The sequence below is a fragment of the Sorex fumeus genome, unplaced genomic scaffold, assembly GCF_029834395.1.
Source record: "Sorex fumeus unplaced genomic scaffold, SorFum_2.1 ptg000061l, whole genome shotgun sequence".
NCBI lineage: Eukaryota > Metazoa > Chordata > Mammalia > Eulipotyphla > Soricidae > Sorex > Sorex fumeus.
In genome coordinates this window covers 38,263,704-38,281,419 of record NW_026606118.1, presented here as the reverse complement: position 1 = coordinate 38,281,419, position 17,716 = coordinate 38,263,704, and the positions used below count along the sequence as shown (strand labels likewise).

General features: G+C 36.0%; 1 protein-coding gene across 10 annotated transcripts in view; it reads right to left on the bottom strand.

Annotated features, from left to right (window-relative positions):
- PTPRK (protein tyrosine phosphatase receptor type K) overlaps positions 1-17,716 on the bottom strand; it is a 582,916-nt gene that overhangs the window by 5,755 nt on the left and 559,445 nt on the right. For all 10 annotated transcript variants that reach the window (XM_056125869.1, XM_056125872.1, XM_056125873.1 and 7 more), the window contains 9 exons: positions 16,394-16,430; positions 14,506-14,603; positions 13,662-13,778; positions 10,019-10,173; positions 6,852-6,987; positions 6,478-6,627; positions 5,153-5,326; positions 2,608-2,739; positions 2,327-2,452 (listed from right to left, as the gene is read on the bottom strand). In XM_056125869.1, coding sequence (XP_055981844.1) covers positions 2,327-2,452; positions 2,608-2,739; positions 5,153-5,326; positions 6,478-6,627; positions 6,852-6,987; positions 10,019-10,173; positions 13,662-13,778; positions 14,506-14,603; positions 16,394-16,430 — 1,125 coding nt within the window. The remainder of the gene's footprint in view (positions 1-2,326; positions 2,453-2,607; positions 2,740-5,152; positions 5,327-6,477; positions 6,628-6,851; positions 6,988-10,018; positions 10,174-13,661; positions 13,779-14,505; positions 14,604-16,393; positions 16,431-17,716) is intronic.

Sequence of the window (17,716 nt, the reverse complement as noted above, 5' to 3'; positions counted from 1 at the left end):
TTAAAACTCTTTACATGAACTTAACTCACGTTCTTGGTCAATAGATGCTCTTTTCTAGGATGCAATTCAAGTTCTAAGCACATTAACCTTCTTTCAAAGTTTATCAACTAATTTACTGCCCTGGAAACTTTGTATATTTTGTTTTTGTTTAACTTTCTCAATTCAAAACATAAGTGAATAACTTAGAATGCTTGACTGAGATTTTCCTTATCCTAGCACTGAAACTTTTATGTTCTCAGAAACCACTCAGTCCTTCACAAAAATCCAGGAAATCTGGGTTATCCCAAACAGCTCTGACTGATTCTTCAAACTCTAACCTATATCACTGCCTCAAGAAAATTTGATCACTAAAATATGTCAGATGACCAGTTAAACACTCTAGCTTGCACATTGCCTTTATAAATTTTCTCACATTTGTCAGTTAACTACAATGCGATTAGTGGTTTAATTATAAGCTTCCGGAGAATATATACATTTTTAAAGACAAGGAAATCTCTCCTTTCCCCCTTAGTTGTGATCACATAGATGCAGCAAAATGTTTTCCTGTTGAATAAATGAATCATAACCTTAAACTGACAAATAAAAACAAAAGGAGAACAGACAGTATTTGAGTAAGCCAAACATTAAGCAATCAGATACAATGCTCTATGTTGTAATAGCTCATATATCTTTCGTTATGGCAGAGCCTACTGAGTAAAACATTCAAGTTCTTATGGCACATAATAAATATTCAACAAAATTAATGATATTAAATGATACCAGGAATAGAAAATAAAAATCGTATACTAATAAGGATTGAAATCCCAAATATATAAAAAGGTAAATAAATATGGTAAGAAAAATCCCTAGATTTTACTCTTTTTCCCAGAATATTTTTCATAAAAAAACAGCTCAGTTAACCAAAAAGTATCACTTTTTTAGTTTAGCAGTTAGTTTCTCAGTTGAAATATTACTAGAACCATAACCATAATGTAACAGATGTACCGACATAATGAGATTCCATTTAAATTAACATCTAAGATATGCATGACTATTATGACATGAATGAAGTTATCCTTTTCTCTCCACTGAAATGAACAACAGAATTAGATATAATTTCACCCTCTGCTTACTATTATATACTCAGAGACTTATTAACCAGAAACACATATAGTCACTTAGTTTTGTGAAACACTAAAACATCATCAATCCTAATGACACACTTAAAATAATGCACAAATATAATACTGCAGTTCTAAAAACCAGACAGCTTTTCCTAGAAAAAGAATTAACTTATTGGGAATGTACTTCATGCCTCACACGCTTGATCCTGGCACTCTCTACCCCTAAAATAAAATAGCAATAACAACAACAACAACAAAAAGCCTGTGGAAGTTACTAATAGTTTCTTTGAAATTTTTTTTTTGGAAATATAATCAAATGGTCTTTGTATTATTTTTTTCTGAGAGACCTCAAAACTAATCTATCATCTAGTGCAAAACATATGGGAGATCATTAAAGATTTTTAAGGCATGTAGTTGCTACTTTTCTCCTGGGAAAATACAAAGTGGTAAGTAGCACCTACAGATGTGGACAGTTAGATAAAGGTGATGGGGCTGAGAGATAGAAGATGAGTAGGGCACTTGCTTTGCACGAGGCTGACCCAGATTGATTTCCTGTACCACATATGGTCCCCAGAGCCTACCAAAAGTTATCACTAAGTCTAGCTAGAGCCAGGGGGAAATCTTGAGCACTTCTGGCATGGCCTTAAAAAACAAAACCACAAAAAAGTAAGATATGGGGTGAGGTGGGGGGTTGTAAAAATTAATGATGGGTATGGTATAACAAGCCTTTTTCTCCAGTCTGGTTCTTTATACATAGAAATTAAAATGGTAGTGCTGAACCCTTCCATGGCTAAAATGACATAATCCTTCTTTAAGGGGTAAAGCTTTTTGTCTTTTAGTATTATTATTAGTACTATTATTACATTTTTACTTTCCAACTGCATGCCTTTTCTGAGCTGGATGTCACTATAATGAAATATGCAATCAAATATCAGAAATGCATGCACAAGACAAGCTTGATTGAGTACATGCACCAGAATATAGATTTCTATACAAAGTATATGGAAAATCATTAATAAACGAAGAAACTAGGTTCCAGATTTTCTGCTTTTATGATTTCAGAATACAATTGTCTATCAGTAAGGTACAGGATGCTTACTAGAAGTGAGACTGATTTAAATACCTATTAATTCTATTTCTCCCATTGGCTGAATTATATCTCATTCTGCTTAGAATCAATTGTCTTGGAGAACTTCAGTTAAGTGATTGAAAAAATGACTTACTCTTGTTAGATTGCATATCCTAAAAATTCGGTTGATGACATCACAATCCATTGAACAAGACATACACTCTACTTGGATAGGGCCATATCGTAGCATTCCTTCTTCCGGCCAGTATTGAGGACAACCCTAGAATATTTTAAAAGCAAAAGAAAATGAGTAACTAAAGCAGTATGAAATAGATTTTAGAGTTTTTTCCCCCCTTAACTAAGGCAGTATGAAATAGATTTTAGAGTTTTAATGCTACTTTATTAAGTGTATAAAAACAACTCGTGACCATTAACCTGGGACAAGTCGACTTCATTTAACATCACAATGGAGGTACAGCCATAATCATACACAAGTCTCCAAAAGTCTTTCACAGTGTTTGGCAAAGGGTATTGTGTGACGATGAAAGCAGCTGGTTGTCTGTAGCTCTGTCAAAACACAAGGCAGAAGAAAAAGCCTAAGTACTTAAAATACATAATTGATTGTACAAGCAGATGCATCACACTTCAGTGTAGAATCTGTGTGGCATAAAAAAAAAGTATATGGAGATAGAACCAGACCACTGCAGAACCTTGGAATTGATCACTGAAAATGCACTGGAATGAGTAATTGGTCAAGTGAACGGTGAGGATTTGATACTTATGAAGACAGTCTCAGGTTTAAGATGTTCTCTGTGGGCTGTTTCAAGGGACACTTTTGGGCTTTTCAATTTTTCAAAGGTGACTAGCCTGAAAGTCTTAAGGAATAGAAGGCTGCAATTCTGTCTTTATATCTACCTGTTACTTCATCTTGAATTAAAAAAAAAAACTATGCATATAAGTTTGTATGCTTTTACATCATCTGGATTTATTATTAGCACACTCTGCTTCCATAGTTTTTTTTTTTTTTTAATGGTGGGACTGTTCTAATACTGATAATTATTAACCCTGCTACCACATTTGGGAACTTTTGCCACTAATCATGGCATCCCACTTGTAGGATTAATCCAAATAAATGGTTATTCCCCTGGCTACTTCTGAATAATCTCATATCTTACAAAGCTATTCCTGTGATGGGTGAGTATCTCTAAAGAAAAGCATGAGAAAGGATTGGAGAAAAGAAGTACGCTAATGATCTAGTGATGGGGGCGGAGGGTAGAGGAAAGGACTATGTTGATCAGTGAGCTCTGTTCTTAAAAGTCAAACCACATCTTACTTTTCTGAAGTCCCAACTACACTATCCACTAGTCAGTTTCAACCAAGAAATGTATCTTGAACCACAGGAAATTAAGCAGAGGTCAGAAAGAAGCAAGGCACAAGGAAGAGTCTTTATATTCAGAAAATTTTGAGGGCTGGAGTGAGAGTACAGTGGATAGGTCCTTGGCTTGCAAGCAGCCCACATGGGTTTGATACTCAGCACTCCATATGGCCCCAACTGAGCCCTGAGCATAGACTCAGGAGTAAATCCTGAGCACAGCTAGGTGTGGCGCAAATGTGCCCTCCCCATTGCCCACGCCCACCAAAAAAGAAACTCAAAGTAAAAAAAAAAATTGACACAGAGCCAAAGACAAAACTAAATGGCATCAATTTTCTTTTTTCCCCTTGTTTTTTGGGTGACACCTGGCAATGCTCAGGGGTTATGCCTGGCTCTGCACAAAGGAATTCCTCCTAGTACTGCTGGAAACCATACGGGATGACTGGGATCGAAGCCAGTTTGGCAACAGTGCAAAGCATAAGCCCTACCCACTGTACCATTGCTCCGGCTATGGCATCAGTATCATTCTCAATATTATTTTCTACTTCTGTTTTTCATATAACTTTTTTCCATTTCAAATCAAGAATCAGAAGTAAAAATATATTTTGCACTTATTATATCTGATTTCTAGAAAAATAAAATATGAGAAAAAGGTATAATGAGGATCCAAAGTCATTTCACTGGGTAGGGTAAAAACTGTTCATAATAGGATAGGAACTTTTCCCTTCAGTTTGCCTTTTCCTTGTAGTGTAAATAAAGGAGCTACCTACAAGCTAAATGACTAGTTTTTGAAGAAGAATGTGAACTTTGCAAAATCTCTACTATCAAAATCTAAATTTGGAAAATACAATCACAGCACCAACTTAGAAAGCTTTTATATCAGTCACAGAAGGATGACCCTAGACTTTGAATTTCTCCTTGTGAAGGTTCTATAGACTTAAAAACAAAAACTAAAATGTTTACCAGTGAAGGCCATAAACTATTTTAAAATGTTCTGACCCTTGATGAGTCTTTATTTCTTCCCAAGATGCTCAGGCAAGATGGCCCAAAATGTAGTTTAAAATTCTTTCTATGCTTCCTTATCAATAACAAATTAACACGTTAAAAACATACTCTATAAGCTATAGCTATATGAAGGGTAGAATAAGGCAAGTTCTTTCATTAGGATGAATGTATTAATATGGTTTCTTCCATGCCTCCTCCACTAACAGGTGTCACCCAAATTGTCTTTTGACTAATAGCCAACACAAGATCACTGAAATCAGTGAAACACCAAATATCACTGACACTGAATAAACATTAAAAAATAAATTTCAATGAAAGAGTTAAATAATTAATATGAAAGAATCACCTTCAGATAATGCCTGTAGATAATATGACAATTGATCAAGCACTAAGTTTATAATAAAGCATAAAACTGGTATTTATTTCATATGAATCCCTTTAAGGGGAATCCAAAATCATTTTAGGAGACATTTGTATTTCAATAGAAGTTTATAGTTTTTCTTTTTAAATGGTTTTAGTTTTCTTGAAAAGAAAACTTGCCATTGTTCATCACTTTATGGTGCTTTCCATGACTCTACACTAACAAAGATAGCAGTGTCTTACATCCATAAGAGCAGCATTGATGTAGTTACTGCTCTCCCCATCAATTGTAATTAAAAAAGGCAGACATCTGTCAGGTGGCAGCATGTCCATGAAACGGTTCTTGTCATGGTTCCTTGGCAGGCATGCTATACTGCAGTCTTCAGCTTGTAGTCGAGGGGTGACTGAATTCAAGGTCTGAAAAGAAAAGGGAGCATAGGTTAGAAGACAGTGACCCATTTAATAACATAACGCTGATCCGGGAGATCAAGTTGCTAGTGAAGGTTTTATACAAGGCAATGACATCCGCTCCAAAGACAGGCTGATAAAACTTTTAGTTAAAATGAATGAAGCTTATGAAGTGACAAACTCCCCTGAAATCTACATTATTGACTGTACCTCTTCTTGAAAGGAAAAGGGAGTTAAAACTCAGAGTACCTGCAAAATGCATTCCATGGTCAAATGAAACAAAGTCAGATGATGAATCAAGATGATTGATGACCTATCATCAAAGTTACAGTTTATCATTTGCAGTAACAATTGGTTTGCCATGTTTGAAGATATGATGTGTCACGTTGGAAAGAACACTGGGTAAAAAAATTTATTTTTGGTTGTTCATTTGAAATATATAGGAATAAATTGAATTTAAGATAAAAAAAATCAAAGTACGGGGACTGGAGAGATAGTGCAGGGGTTAAGGCATTTAATTTCACTGCATGCTGCCGGTGGTAGTTTGATCTCCAGCACCACATATGATCCCTGAGCACTGCCAGGAGGCTCACTCCTGAGTAGGACCAAGAACAGCTTCTGTGCATTGCCATGTATAGCCCAAACTCTCCAACTTAACCAAAAACACTCCCACTAAAACAAAATAATGTGATGTTTTCAAAATTGCTCTTTAAATTTTCATATACTTACAGTGGTTTTCTTATTGTTGTTGTTTTAAAAGGCAGTGAAACATTTGGCGTTATTCAGAGGTAATATTTAGTAAAAACTTCAACCATATTATATGCTGATCCTACACTACGTGACATGACAAGTCAAATCCATAAGACTATTTTAAAAAAGTTTTAAATACACATCATCACCACAAAATTTGACTTTTATGATACCTTTCTTTTATTTTCTTCTAAAACTGATATGCCCTTCCAGATACTGCATATCTAAACTTGTTAATACCAAAGTGACTTCACAATCTGTATAATGAGAGAGACAGGTATTATATTATACTTAAAATAAGGTTAAAGGTTATAAGTTTGACTTGAAAGACCTTCTGTAGAAGAATTAATAGTGCCCAGAACAAATTATAATAAATTGCTCATAATAGAAGTGCTAAAAATAGTAAATACCTGGAATTCATCTTTGAGATGTGAAGAGTTAGTCTGAGAATCTATTCTAATCATATCAAAATACGCAGCTTTAAATTCACAGACAGGTATGGCAGTTTCTCCACATAAGCAGGCTTCTAAAATGGCATCATGAATAAAAATGTACTGCTCCTATCGAAAGAAAAAAATATTTACAATATTTTAACAAAACTTTTCTGTCATCAAAGATAAAGATTATAGATGATTTCTCTCTATAGAAATAATATTCCTAGCATTTCCCATAAGATTTGCTAAACTAATATTGATTCTGTGCAAAAAAAAAATCTCTACTGTTTTGTTTGATAACTGGTGGAAGACTAAAAAAAATAAAAGTCACTACACTGAAACCAACATACCTCTGTCTGAACCATATTGATACGCCGAGATCTTAAGGCTTTGACGCAGTTGTAGATGTCAACAACACCCTCTCTTTCAGCCATGTCCAGCATGATATCAATCACAATGTAACAACCAGTCCGTCCAGCACCAGCACTGAATAAATGAACATATTGTTAATTTTAGTTTTAAATGAAAAGAATCTAAACAATGGTAGAAAGTTGGGGAAAGAGAGATAGTAAGTACAGCAGTAAAGCACTTGCCTTGCATGTGCCTGACCCGAGTTCGATTCCCAGCACCAACTCTGGTCTCTGAGCCCTGCCAGGAGTAATCCCTGAGCACAGAGTCAGGAAGTGAGTGCTGGGTGATGGAGTTGTGGCCCCCAGAACAAAACGGAATAAAAGACAAACAAACTGAAAACTTCCCCCAAAACAGAACTGTAGGAAGCATGCCTATGCAACCATAAATACAGATCCTTTCAAGATTCAAATAGGTGAAGCAAACTGATTTACTGAACTGGTTTTGTTCACATGGTCTGAACACTTACTAGTATACACACCAAAAAAAATCTACTCTGTAGTGAAGATTAGAAGAGTCCTAAATTGGAAGATACAATTTGGTAAGAGAAATTCCTTTTGCAAATATGTACATATATTTAAACATAAAATTCAATTTAGTTAACTTACAAAGTCTTCATTTTCTTTGTGCTAATATGCATAATTTTAAGTACATAGAATCAAGAGGTGGGATCATACACCAAAAACTAATATCAAATGGAAATTCAAGATTAATACTTTTGTAGTGTTTTTTTTGGGGGGGTGGGGGGAGGTGGAGGCAGTGCAAACTTGGCAGTGCTCAAGGCTTACTCCTGGATCACTTCTGGCAGGGCTCAGGGGTCCACATGGGGTGCCAGTGACCAAACCCTGGTCTAATACATACAAGCCCAACCTGCTTGTACTGAATTCTGTGGCAAAATGCAGTAATGCTTATTCACTGTCTTAGATAAGCTTTTATAAATCCAAACCAAAAGAGTACTAATGTTTTGTTTGAGGGCCACACTTGGCAGTGGTGAGGGCATATGAGGACTGAATCATATCAGCTGTGTGCAGGGCAAGTGCCTTACTCGCTGTACTATTGCTCTGGGCCAAGACTACTAATTTTAAAGGCTACAAAGGGAAAACAAGGAATTACAATTCTTGGAAGTACTAATGGTAAAAACAGCAAAGAAAATGATAACTGTAAATCAAAAGAGGGTAACATTAGAAAGAATATTTGGTGTTCTGAAGGAAAATTAAAATATTAGGAGTAGAACATAATTCTTAAGTAAAAAGACAGTCATAATTTTCCTACATAAAATCTACAAGTTTAATAATAATATGCTGTGATTTTATTTTTATTTCCTAGGGGTAAATTCCTTTACCCCTAGGAAATCTATTTTTAATTATGTAGGTCAATAACTGGAAGATCTTCCAGTATGTAGTGTTACACCCACCAATTGCCCCAATGCCGTGTAATCCCATCAACAGCCAAGACCCAGAGACTATATAATCTTCCTTCCGGAAGCGTATGGCCGCATTTGCGGCTGCGCAGCATCTGGTTATCTAGTTCTTACTCTGGAGAACCTGGCAGCTACCAAAAGTATCCTGCCCACACAGCAGAGTCTGGCAAACACCCCATGGTGTATATAATATGCCAAAAACCAGTAACAATGATGGGTCTCATTCTCCTGACCCTGAAAGAGCCTCGAATGTGGCACTTTTTAAAATATCAGGGCTAGGATGAAGGAGATGTTACTGGGGCATGCTCGAGGCAATCAATAAACAACAGGATGACAGTGATACAGGTCAATAAAGAAAACAAGATACAGTTGCTGTTGAGAAATTCACTTCATGGTCAGTTTCTTTTTCATAAATTCAGAAATACTTGACTACAGTGGAAAATGACACCTTCTGTTTCAAAAGAAATCTAATAATCTCAGAGTACTTATGAAGCAAACAATTCACCAGAAACTAATAGGCCATGATAAGTCAAGATGTACCTGACTGAGAATTTGATTTATTTTGTTTCCTAATGCACAGATGCACTATTATTTCATTTTGTCCACAATTGGTTGTTTCTTTTAAGCTCACTGTTCTTTTAGAAATTTAAGTAAAAGATATTTTGCTATCTCTAAATCTCTACACCGCCCCCCCCCCCCCCGCCTACATCTTCTCAATCACTGTCTTAAGATTTGAGACAGAAAAGTAATTGAAGAGTACATCAGATTTACCAAGGAGAATTCAATTAAAGATTCCCCCCACCGCCACCCTAGGGAACGGCACACCTGATTCTTATAGAATACCTTACTTTTATTTCATTCTCTATTGTTTTTTCCCCTTTTACACATTATTTAAATCTCGAATATGTTGGATTTACAGAAAGAAGAAATGCTTAAGTACAATCTATTATGTAGTTTGAAGGACAGAATGTTTGGAATGGTGTGCACTATTTAGGAAAAGATTTTCAGATTCAGTACTTATTTTCCTATTCACATATCAAAACGAAGCCACGTAATTTGCTATTAGTATCTCTGAATGCTTGTTTTAAGCAATGTTTCAAATCAGAAAAAAGTTTGGATATGATGTTCGTTTTTGTGGGGAAGCATATAAGTGCTGGAATTCACTGATGTCCTTTTTCAAGGTCTTCTGATAGCTTGAAAATCATAAATAGCTGTTTTGCAGCACACAATCTTATAATGTGGGCCATTTAGTAATATGCATGTCTCAAATTTAGTTTTAAAAGCTGGAATTCCACTAGGAATTTACTAGACTGGCAGGAAATCATATGTCCAAGTTATCATTCTATACAGTATGAGATTTTGAAAAGTGATAAAAAGATCATACAACATGAGATTTGCAAAAGTCTAAAACTACTCCCACCACCAACACCACTACCACTACAAAAACACAGGTCTTGCTCCTAAAAGTTCACACATTTGCAATTGGGGAGATCACCACATTTGGATACATGTATTTACTTCTTCATTCTATTTTATATCTTTCATTTAGCTCTTTTACTCTATTGATATCTTGCATTATTGAAAATGCAACTCTGTAATTGCTTATTATTTCCTGTGTGCCTAAGAACCTTGTGCACTGATACTTTTAAAAAGGGGGTGACATAGACAAATATTTGGACCATTACTCACCTGCAGTGCACAACAATGGGGCCAGCACTGGGCGGGTTGGAGAACTTGACGCGCCGGATAAAAGAAAGAAGCCCTGTAGCATGGTATGGTACTCCGTGGTCAGGCCAGCCAGTGAAATGGAACTGCTTAACTTCACGGATCTCATTATATCCCCTCTGTACAAACAAAGAAAGAAGTGTTCCCAAGGGGGGAGGGGCGAAGACCATTAAATGCAGATATGAATACTAGACCTGACTTATAGTATGAAACAACTAAAATTTTACTCAAGGAACGCATTTTCTGTAAAAAGGATGCTGAACTGACACAGCCTAGAGGCTTATCTGCATTATCAGACAATTGCCAATGAAAGGAAATTAGGAACCTTGCTCAGTTTTGAAAGTGTGAATAAATTATTTACTTTACAGTTTCTAACTTACTAGGAATGAAAACTTACGATTATTTGAGGAAAAGAAAGAAGTAGGACAATTCTAAAATGCTGCCCTAGTGACCCAATACACTGAGTTCTCAAGTGGTTCTCAAGAAAGCAAGTTTCTATCTTCTCATCTCAGAAAGTGATTTTAACGACTTGCTCATCCAGAGTGAAAATGGTTCTGAAGCATAGTAGATTGGGATTTTTCCAGGACAGTCTCTTGAGATTGGTTTGTAAAAACATACAGACAGCCAAAACATTCTTTGGGCATACTACTTTTTCTTAACCCCATGAAACAATTCAGTACACAGCATATTATTTATAGAAACAAAACATACAAAATGAAAGAAGCAAAACATCTATTGTTGTGCCACTTTCCCATTGGGCTTATTTATGAGCGCTCCTCAAATGTACATTTCAAGGCTCACTCCTTCCTTTTTGTTCAAAGAAACCTGCAGATTATAGCAGCACAGCTTGGATGAAATGCTGCAAAATTAATTTTAAGACTCTACATTTGTATTAAAGATACTTTTGCTATAATTTTATAATTCCCACTCACCTCTGGGCTACCTGTGAATTTCAATTTCATTTGTTTAGTCAGAAAAGGGTATAATATTGCACAAAATAAAAAGCCAAGCTGAGAAAGTTTATCTTTAGGTTTAATCCCATATAGATCAATATCAACAAAACCTTGGAAGTCAGTAATCATGCCTTATATTTACGTTGTTCCGGGTTCCTAGGAAAATCCTCTACACAAAGCAGGAGTGAACAGATAATTACAAATAGTGACAATAATAAACATTATCACTATCTCTTGTTTGTTTTGGGGCTATATTCAGCAGTTCTCAGGGGCTACATGTGATGCTAGGGGTTGACAGGAGATAAAGTAAGTGTCTTAATCCCTGTACTATATCTTTAGCCCCGGTAAAATCACTCTCTACTACTTTTCAAATCAACCATAATAGTGAAGGCCAATGCTTGTCGTAAGACCTAATTATTTCATATCCTCTACATAACCGGACAGTCATTTCGTGTCCTCTATACCACTTTTACTGTAGAGGCTGTAAGGGCTCTGTGGTTTCTAGAAAATTTAGTAGCTGGCATATTTATCATTCTTTTAAGTTTTTCTGATTGATCTTCAAATTCATGGTTAAAAAAAAAAGGTTCTCTGTGCTAATGTCCTAATTTGTACCGTATTAAATCCTTAAAGTGGTATTATTCCTATTCTGGGGAATATTGTATATTTCCCTTAGGGCGTTTGCCTTACAAGCGGCCAACATGGCCGACCAGAGTTCGATTCCTCCGCCCCTCTCGGAGAGCCGGGCAAGCTACCGAGAGTATTCGATATGCCAGACACAGTAACAACAAAGTCTCCAATGGAGACGTTACTGGGCCCGCTCGAGCAAATCGACGATCAACGGGAGGGCCTTTACCTTTACCTTTACCTTTACCTTTTACCCTTATCCACATCCTAAAGTTTTATGTTCTTCAAATCACATTTTCAGGTCTGCTCATTTAGGGCTGAAATCTCTCTTTTTCATAGTTCTTTATATAAATTTAAGAAATTTCCCTACATATTTTATAGTGTAATTTTATTTATGCTATTCTCTTTAATGGCACCGACTTCCATGATATTTCCCCTACAATTTTTTTTATGTTGGTAACTTTACTTATAAACTCTTTTTTTTTGGGGGGGGGGACAAGGGGCACACCTAGCTGTAATCAGGGCTTACTCCTGCAAATCACTCTACTGGGGCTCAGTGGACTATATGAGGTTCCGGGACTCAAACCTAGGTTGGTCATGTGCAAGGCAAGCGCCTTACCCTCTGAACTATTTTTTCAGTCCTAAATTTCCTTTAAGAGGTTATTTTTAGATCAGAAATGTGTAATAATTTAACTCTCTTTACTGTTAGACATTTATAATTACAATTTTCCAAGGTGATAAATGAAGTAATTGTATTCTGAATAAAGTGCTTAGTCAAAAGACATCAATGTTTTAAAGCTCTTTAGATACAAGCTTTTATTGATTTACAGATGGCTTATAGCAAATTTCACTACAATCAGCAATATATAAAAATGTCTCACTATACTTTCTGAATCAATGAGGATTATTATCTTTTTTCTTTCACATTTCTTGCTGAATTGAAAGTTTAAAAAAAAAGGTCTGCCAGTACAAGGTTAAATATTTATAACAGAGCAGTTTCATTTTGGGTGGTGAGAGGGATTCTAGCATTTTCTTTTCATTTGTACTGACATTCTAAATTAAGAGATCTTAAAAAAAATGATCACTAGTTTCTCTGTTGTTTGTATGATTTTAATGAAATTTTACTGTTTTATGTGGTCAAAGCTAATAAGATTTCCTGCATCAAAGTATACTTACACTGCCCACTCTGCGTAAGTCTGTGATTCGGCTAAAAATAAGTCAAGTTATATGACCTCTGGGCTCAAAGTCCTCGAGCGCTTGCTTATCTCATTTTTAATATAAGCTAAATTCATAGACAGCTTATAAAACCTCACTTACCTGGCTTTATGATTCCTCTAACTTAATATCCTATTTATTTTTCTCCTTCATTTAGCAACTCTAACTATAGTTAAGTCCTTGCTATTTCTTATAATATTTGTGGGACTAATGCCTTTGGGCTTCTGGAATGACACTTTCTCTATCAGAAATAATCCTCCAGGGCTGGAGCAATAACACAGAGGGTAGGGTGTTTGTCTTGCACATGGCCAACCCTGGTTCGGTTCCCAGCATCACATATGGTCCCCTGAGAACTGCCAGGGGTAATTTCTGAGTGCATGAGCCAGAAGTAACCTCTGTGCATTGGCGGGTATGACCCCCCAAAAAGGCAAAAAATCTTCCCAGGGAAAGAGTTAAATAGCTTCTCCCTCCCCAGCCTTTTACTCATGTTACTATATCCTTCCTCTACTTCAGCAATGTTTCCTACTTCCATCAACATTATTTTTCTCCACAGCACTTTTCAAAACACATGGTATGTTTTCTTGTCCATTTTTAATGCCTTTTTCTGACTAATAAATTATAAAGGCCACATTATCAGGGACTTGACACATGCCCAAGGATCAGAAATATGCTTGATACATGGGATATGATCAGAGAAATATCTGTGGAATGAGTGAATGCATTTTATGTCACCATTAAAATAAACCTTAAATGGAATTTTAAGAGAAATACAGAGTTTCAATGTCCATTTCAAAACATAATTTTAGGGTACTTACCCTTTCCAGGGTGAATGTTCTAACTACATATTCGGCAAGTGGTTCCATTTCAACACATGTTACTTTGAAGTCACCATAAACTTCAGTATCATCAGGCCAATACTTATAGCATTTAACCTGACAAAAAACACATTGGTAAACCTGAATATCTGATGTATATTAACAAAGATGATTTAATTTCAGCAATAAGTCACTTTATTTAATATGTCTCTGAGGGAGGTAAAAGACTGCTAATAAATAGACTATGCAGACTCATAAAGACATAAAAGCCTGATAATGCAATTAGATTCTAATATAAAATCAAAGCTTATTTTATTACTCAAGGAGAAATCAAGTACATCAAGTTCTTGAATAATAATGTTTCATTATAACATTGATGACAAAAAAAAAAATCCCCGCCAACAATGAAAGAAAGGGCATTATTTGAGAAATTACCTTGTGTCGTTTTGCTTAATGTTTATAAGAACCTGTGGATGACTTACTTACTTGAAATGCTATACCTGTAAAAAAATTTTTAAATAATTGAGAAATATTCTATTTCTGCACATGCTTTTTCAGGCATGTACCTCTCAGGCAATACTCATTGAGTGCAACCAACAGCACTCCATCCTGCGGGTCAGTCCTTGGATTTAGTACGGTGGTTACACTTGGTGACACTGCAGGAGGTGGAAGGGTCCATGTGGCGCCCTGGGTCGAGGTGCAAGGATGGAACTGAATTTGCACTTTAGTCCTTTTGATCTATTTTCCTAGCCCTCAGCATGTAATGTTTTGCGATTTAACATAAACTTGTGTTTTTTGAGCAAAATCAAATCAAAGCATAACCTACTTATTTATTTAGTCTTACCCGGCCAACCTCAACTAAATTTGTCACCATCACAATGCAGGCAGACTGTTCTTGCCAGACCATTCTCCAGAAATCATACACAGTTTCATGAACTGGACCTATAAAGAACATCAAATTTTGCAGTTAGTATGAAGTGTACGAAAGAGAAAAGGTAAACTAAGTAAACAAGAAAGAAAATGACAGGTTGAACACAATGAAAGTCCTTGAATTCAGTTCCTATCTAAATTTTACAGTTGTCACTCTCCTCCCGTTATCGATTTGCTTGAGTGGGCCCAGTAACGTCTCCACTGTGAGACTTGTTATTGTTTTTGGCATATTGAATACATCACGGGTAGCTTGCCAGGCTTTGCTGTGCAGGTGAGATACTCTTGGTAGCTTGCTGGGCTCTCTGAGAGGGGGGCAGGAATTAAACCCAGGTCGGCCGGGTTGGTCGCGTGCAATGCAAACACCCCACCCGCTGTGCTATCGCTCCAGCTTTACAGCATAGACAAAAAATAGCAATGTAAAATTTCGTCCAAACTGCATTTTCCTTTCCAACTACGAAGTTATCATTAATCTTTTCATTTGTCACTAACTTACTTCAATGGAGATCTGAAATATGTGCAAAAAGGAAATTATCTACCACAATTTATGATATAGCACATCTTCATTTTTATTTTGATTCATACCTAGTAATATTCAGGGCTTACTCCTGACTCTGTGCTCAGGGGACCATATGTGATGCCAGGGACAGAAACAAGGTCAGCTCTGTGCAAGGCAAGAGATTACACCTCTACTATCAACCTGATCCTCAAAATTATATTATCAATAAAACATACAACCATAATTTATGAACAGTGTATATTTAGGAGGTCAATAAAGAAATCCTATCTATACAAGGAAACATCTTAATCTGTTATAGTATTATCTCTAAACCACAAAAACAGAAGCAGAAAATAGAATATTCAGTACTAAAAAGCAGAATATTCTTCACCACAGATATCTCTGCCTTAAAAAAATTGATAATTAAAGCTGATTGCTCTAAAGACATGGATAGCACTGAGAAAATGAACTTAGTTTCCTCTTTTACAAAATGGATATGCAATTTTTTCTTTGATGGTCAATGGTCAATTTGTAAAGTGAGATTTTGTTGCTGTTATTATTAACATATTTTTTTTTTTATCTCCAGTGTTCTTCTACAACAGACTTTACTCCTTTCTCCTTACTTTCCAGAATAAATTAACTGGATTGAATCCCACTTATTAGTTTGTTTTGTCTGTCTTGATTTAAAATAGAAAATGAATAGAAGGCAGATTTGTGTCTGATTGTGATTACATTGCTCTTAGGGCACTAGTACATTTCAAGCTGATAGAATACACTCCAAGAAAATAGGCACATTATATGTAAGACCTCTCCTACTTTCATCCAAAATAGGTAATTCATCTGCTAGCATAACTATTAGTGTTCTGAAACATCATGACTAAATACAACTTATCTTTTGAGCGATAGCATAGCGGTAGGGCATTTGCCTTGCACGCAGCCAACATGGCCTACTGGAGTTCGATTCCACCGCCCCTCTCGGAGAGCCCGGCAAGCTACCGAGAGTATCTCGCCCGCACGGCAGAGCCTGGCAAGCTACCCGTGACATACTCGATATGCCAAACACAGTAACAAGTCTCATGATGGAGACGTTACTGGGCCCGATCGAGCAAATTGATGAACAATGGGAGGACCGTGATCTTTTACTTCAGCTTTGATTTTATTTTGACTCATACAAATGAAGTGCAGTGTAACACAGCAAAGCTGACTGCCCCCCCTCCAAGTTAATTCATACAGAATTGGCAAAATTACCAAGTGAATAAAAATTCTAGTTTTGCTGTTCTACAGATTTAGAAGGGAAAAGTCTTACCTTGAGTAGCAATATAGTGGCTTGGTCTCTGGTAGCCCTAAAATAGGAGAGCACACCTGTTATCACTTTATAGCAGTATTAGAAATAAGTGAATGAAGGCATAAAAAGATGAAGACAACCACCTGTTAAGATTAAGTTATAGTAAAAAAGTCCAGAAATGAGTAGTGAACTCACAGTTCACTTCTCAAACCTAGGTTTTCTGAAAGGTAAACATCAACTGTCCTCTCGTTGTTCGATTTTGCTCAAGCGAGCCCAGTAACGTCTCCATTTTGAGACTTCTTGTTACTGTGTTTGGCATATTGAATACATCATGGGTAGCTTGCCAGGCTTTGCTGTGCAGGCGAGATACTCTCGGTAGCTTGCCGGGCTCTCTGAGAGGGGCGGAGGAATCAAACCCAGCTTAGCTGGGCTGGCTGCACGCAAGGCAAACTCCCTACCGCTGTACTATCGCTCCAGCCCAAACATCAAACAGACATCAAATATTTTAAGAGTTCTAATTAAAATAGAGATTGCATAATTGAGTTTGGTTTGCTAGGGAATAACCTCACATTTTGTTTGATTTTACTAAAATGTTTATGCCTTCATGGAAATCTTAAGTCATTCATTCCTGGCAAACTTGTGTTAAAAATATTAACTTATTTTATCATCCAAAAGTACAACACACTGCATTACAAACAGACAATGACATATTAGAACTGTAAAAAAATAACAGAACATTCCAATGTTAGAGCTGGACAATGCATGTGTGCATCAAATCAAAGCCCTGTTGAGATATTTTAAAGAATACATCTGTACTATATAATATGTTTAGAAATCTGCCAAAACTATTTTGTGTGTGTTGACTATTAATTCACACACACATAATTGTAGATACACACATATATAGGGAAAGAAGAGCTTAGAAAACTGCATCTTAATCTGAATGAAAATATTTGTATTCTTTTCCCTTTTTCTTAGTGTGACAAAAATTCTATGTGATTATTTATTATCATTCCAATAAATAATTTTTCCCCAATAACAGGTAAGTGGTTATATTGTCCAATTGACCTGGGTACCAATATTATATAGGTAACAAAAATGTCAATGGCACATATAACGTGGTTAAATTTGAATTTTTAATGTATTTTTAGAAGATTTCAGTAAAAGAAGGTAGTACAATTTGTTCACATTTTTATGTGGGCAACTCTACACATATAAATGCATAAAACTGAAATATCTGTTCTAAAATTCAATAGATCGAGCATTAATCTGTTGTAAATTTGAAAGTTTCATGTTTCTTGATTTTCTAACTTGGTATAATGTTTTATGTAAAATATTTTTGTA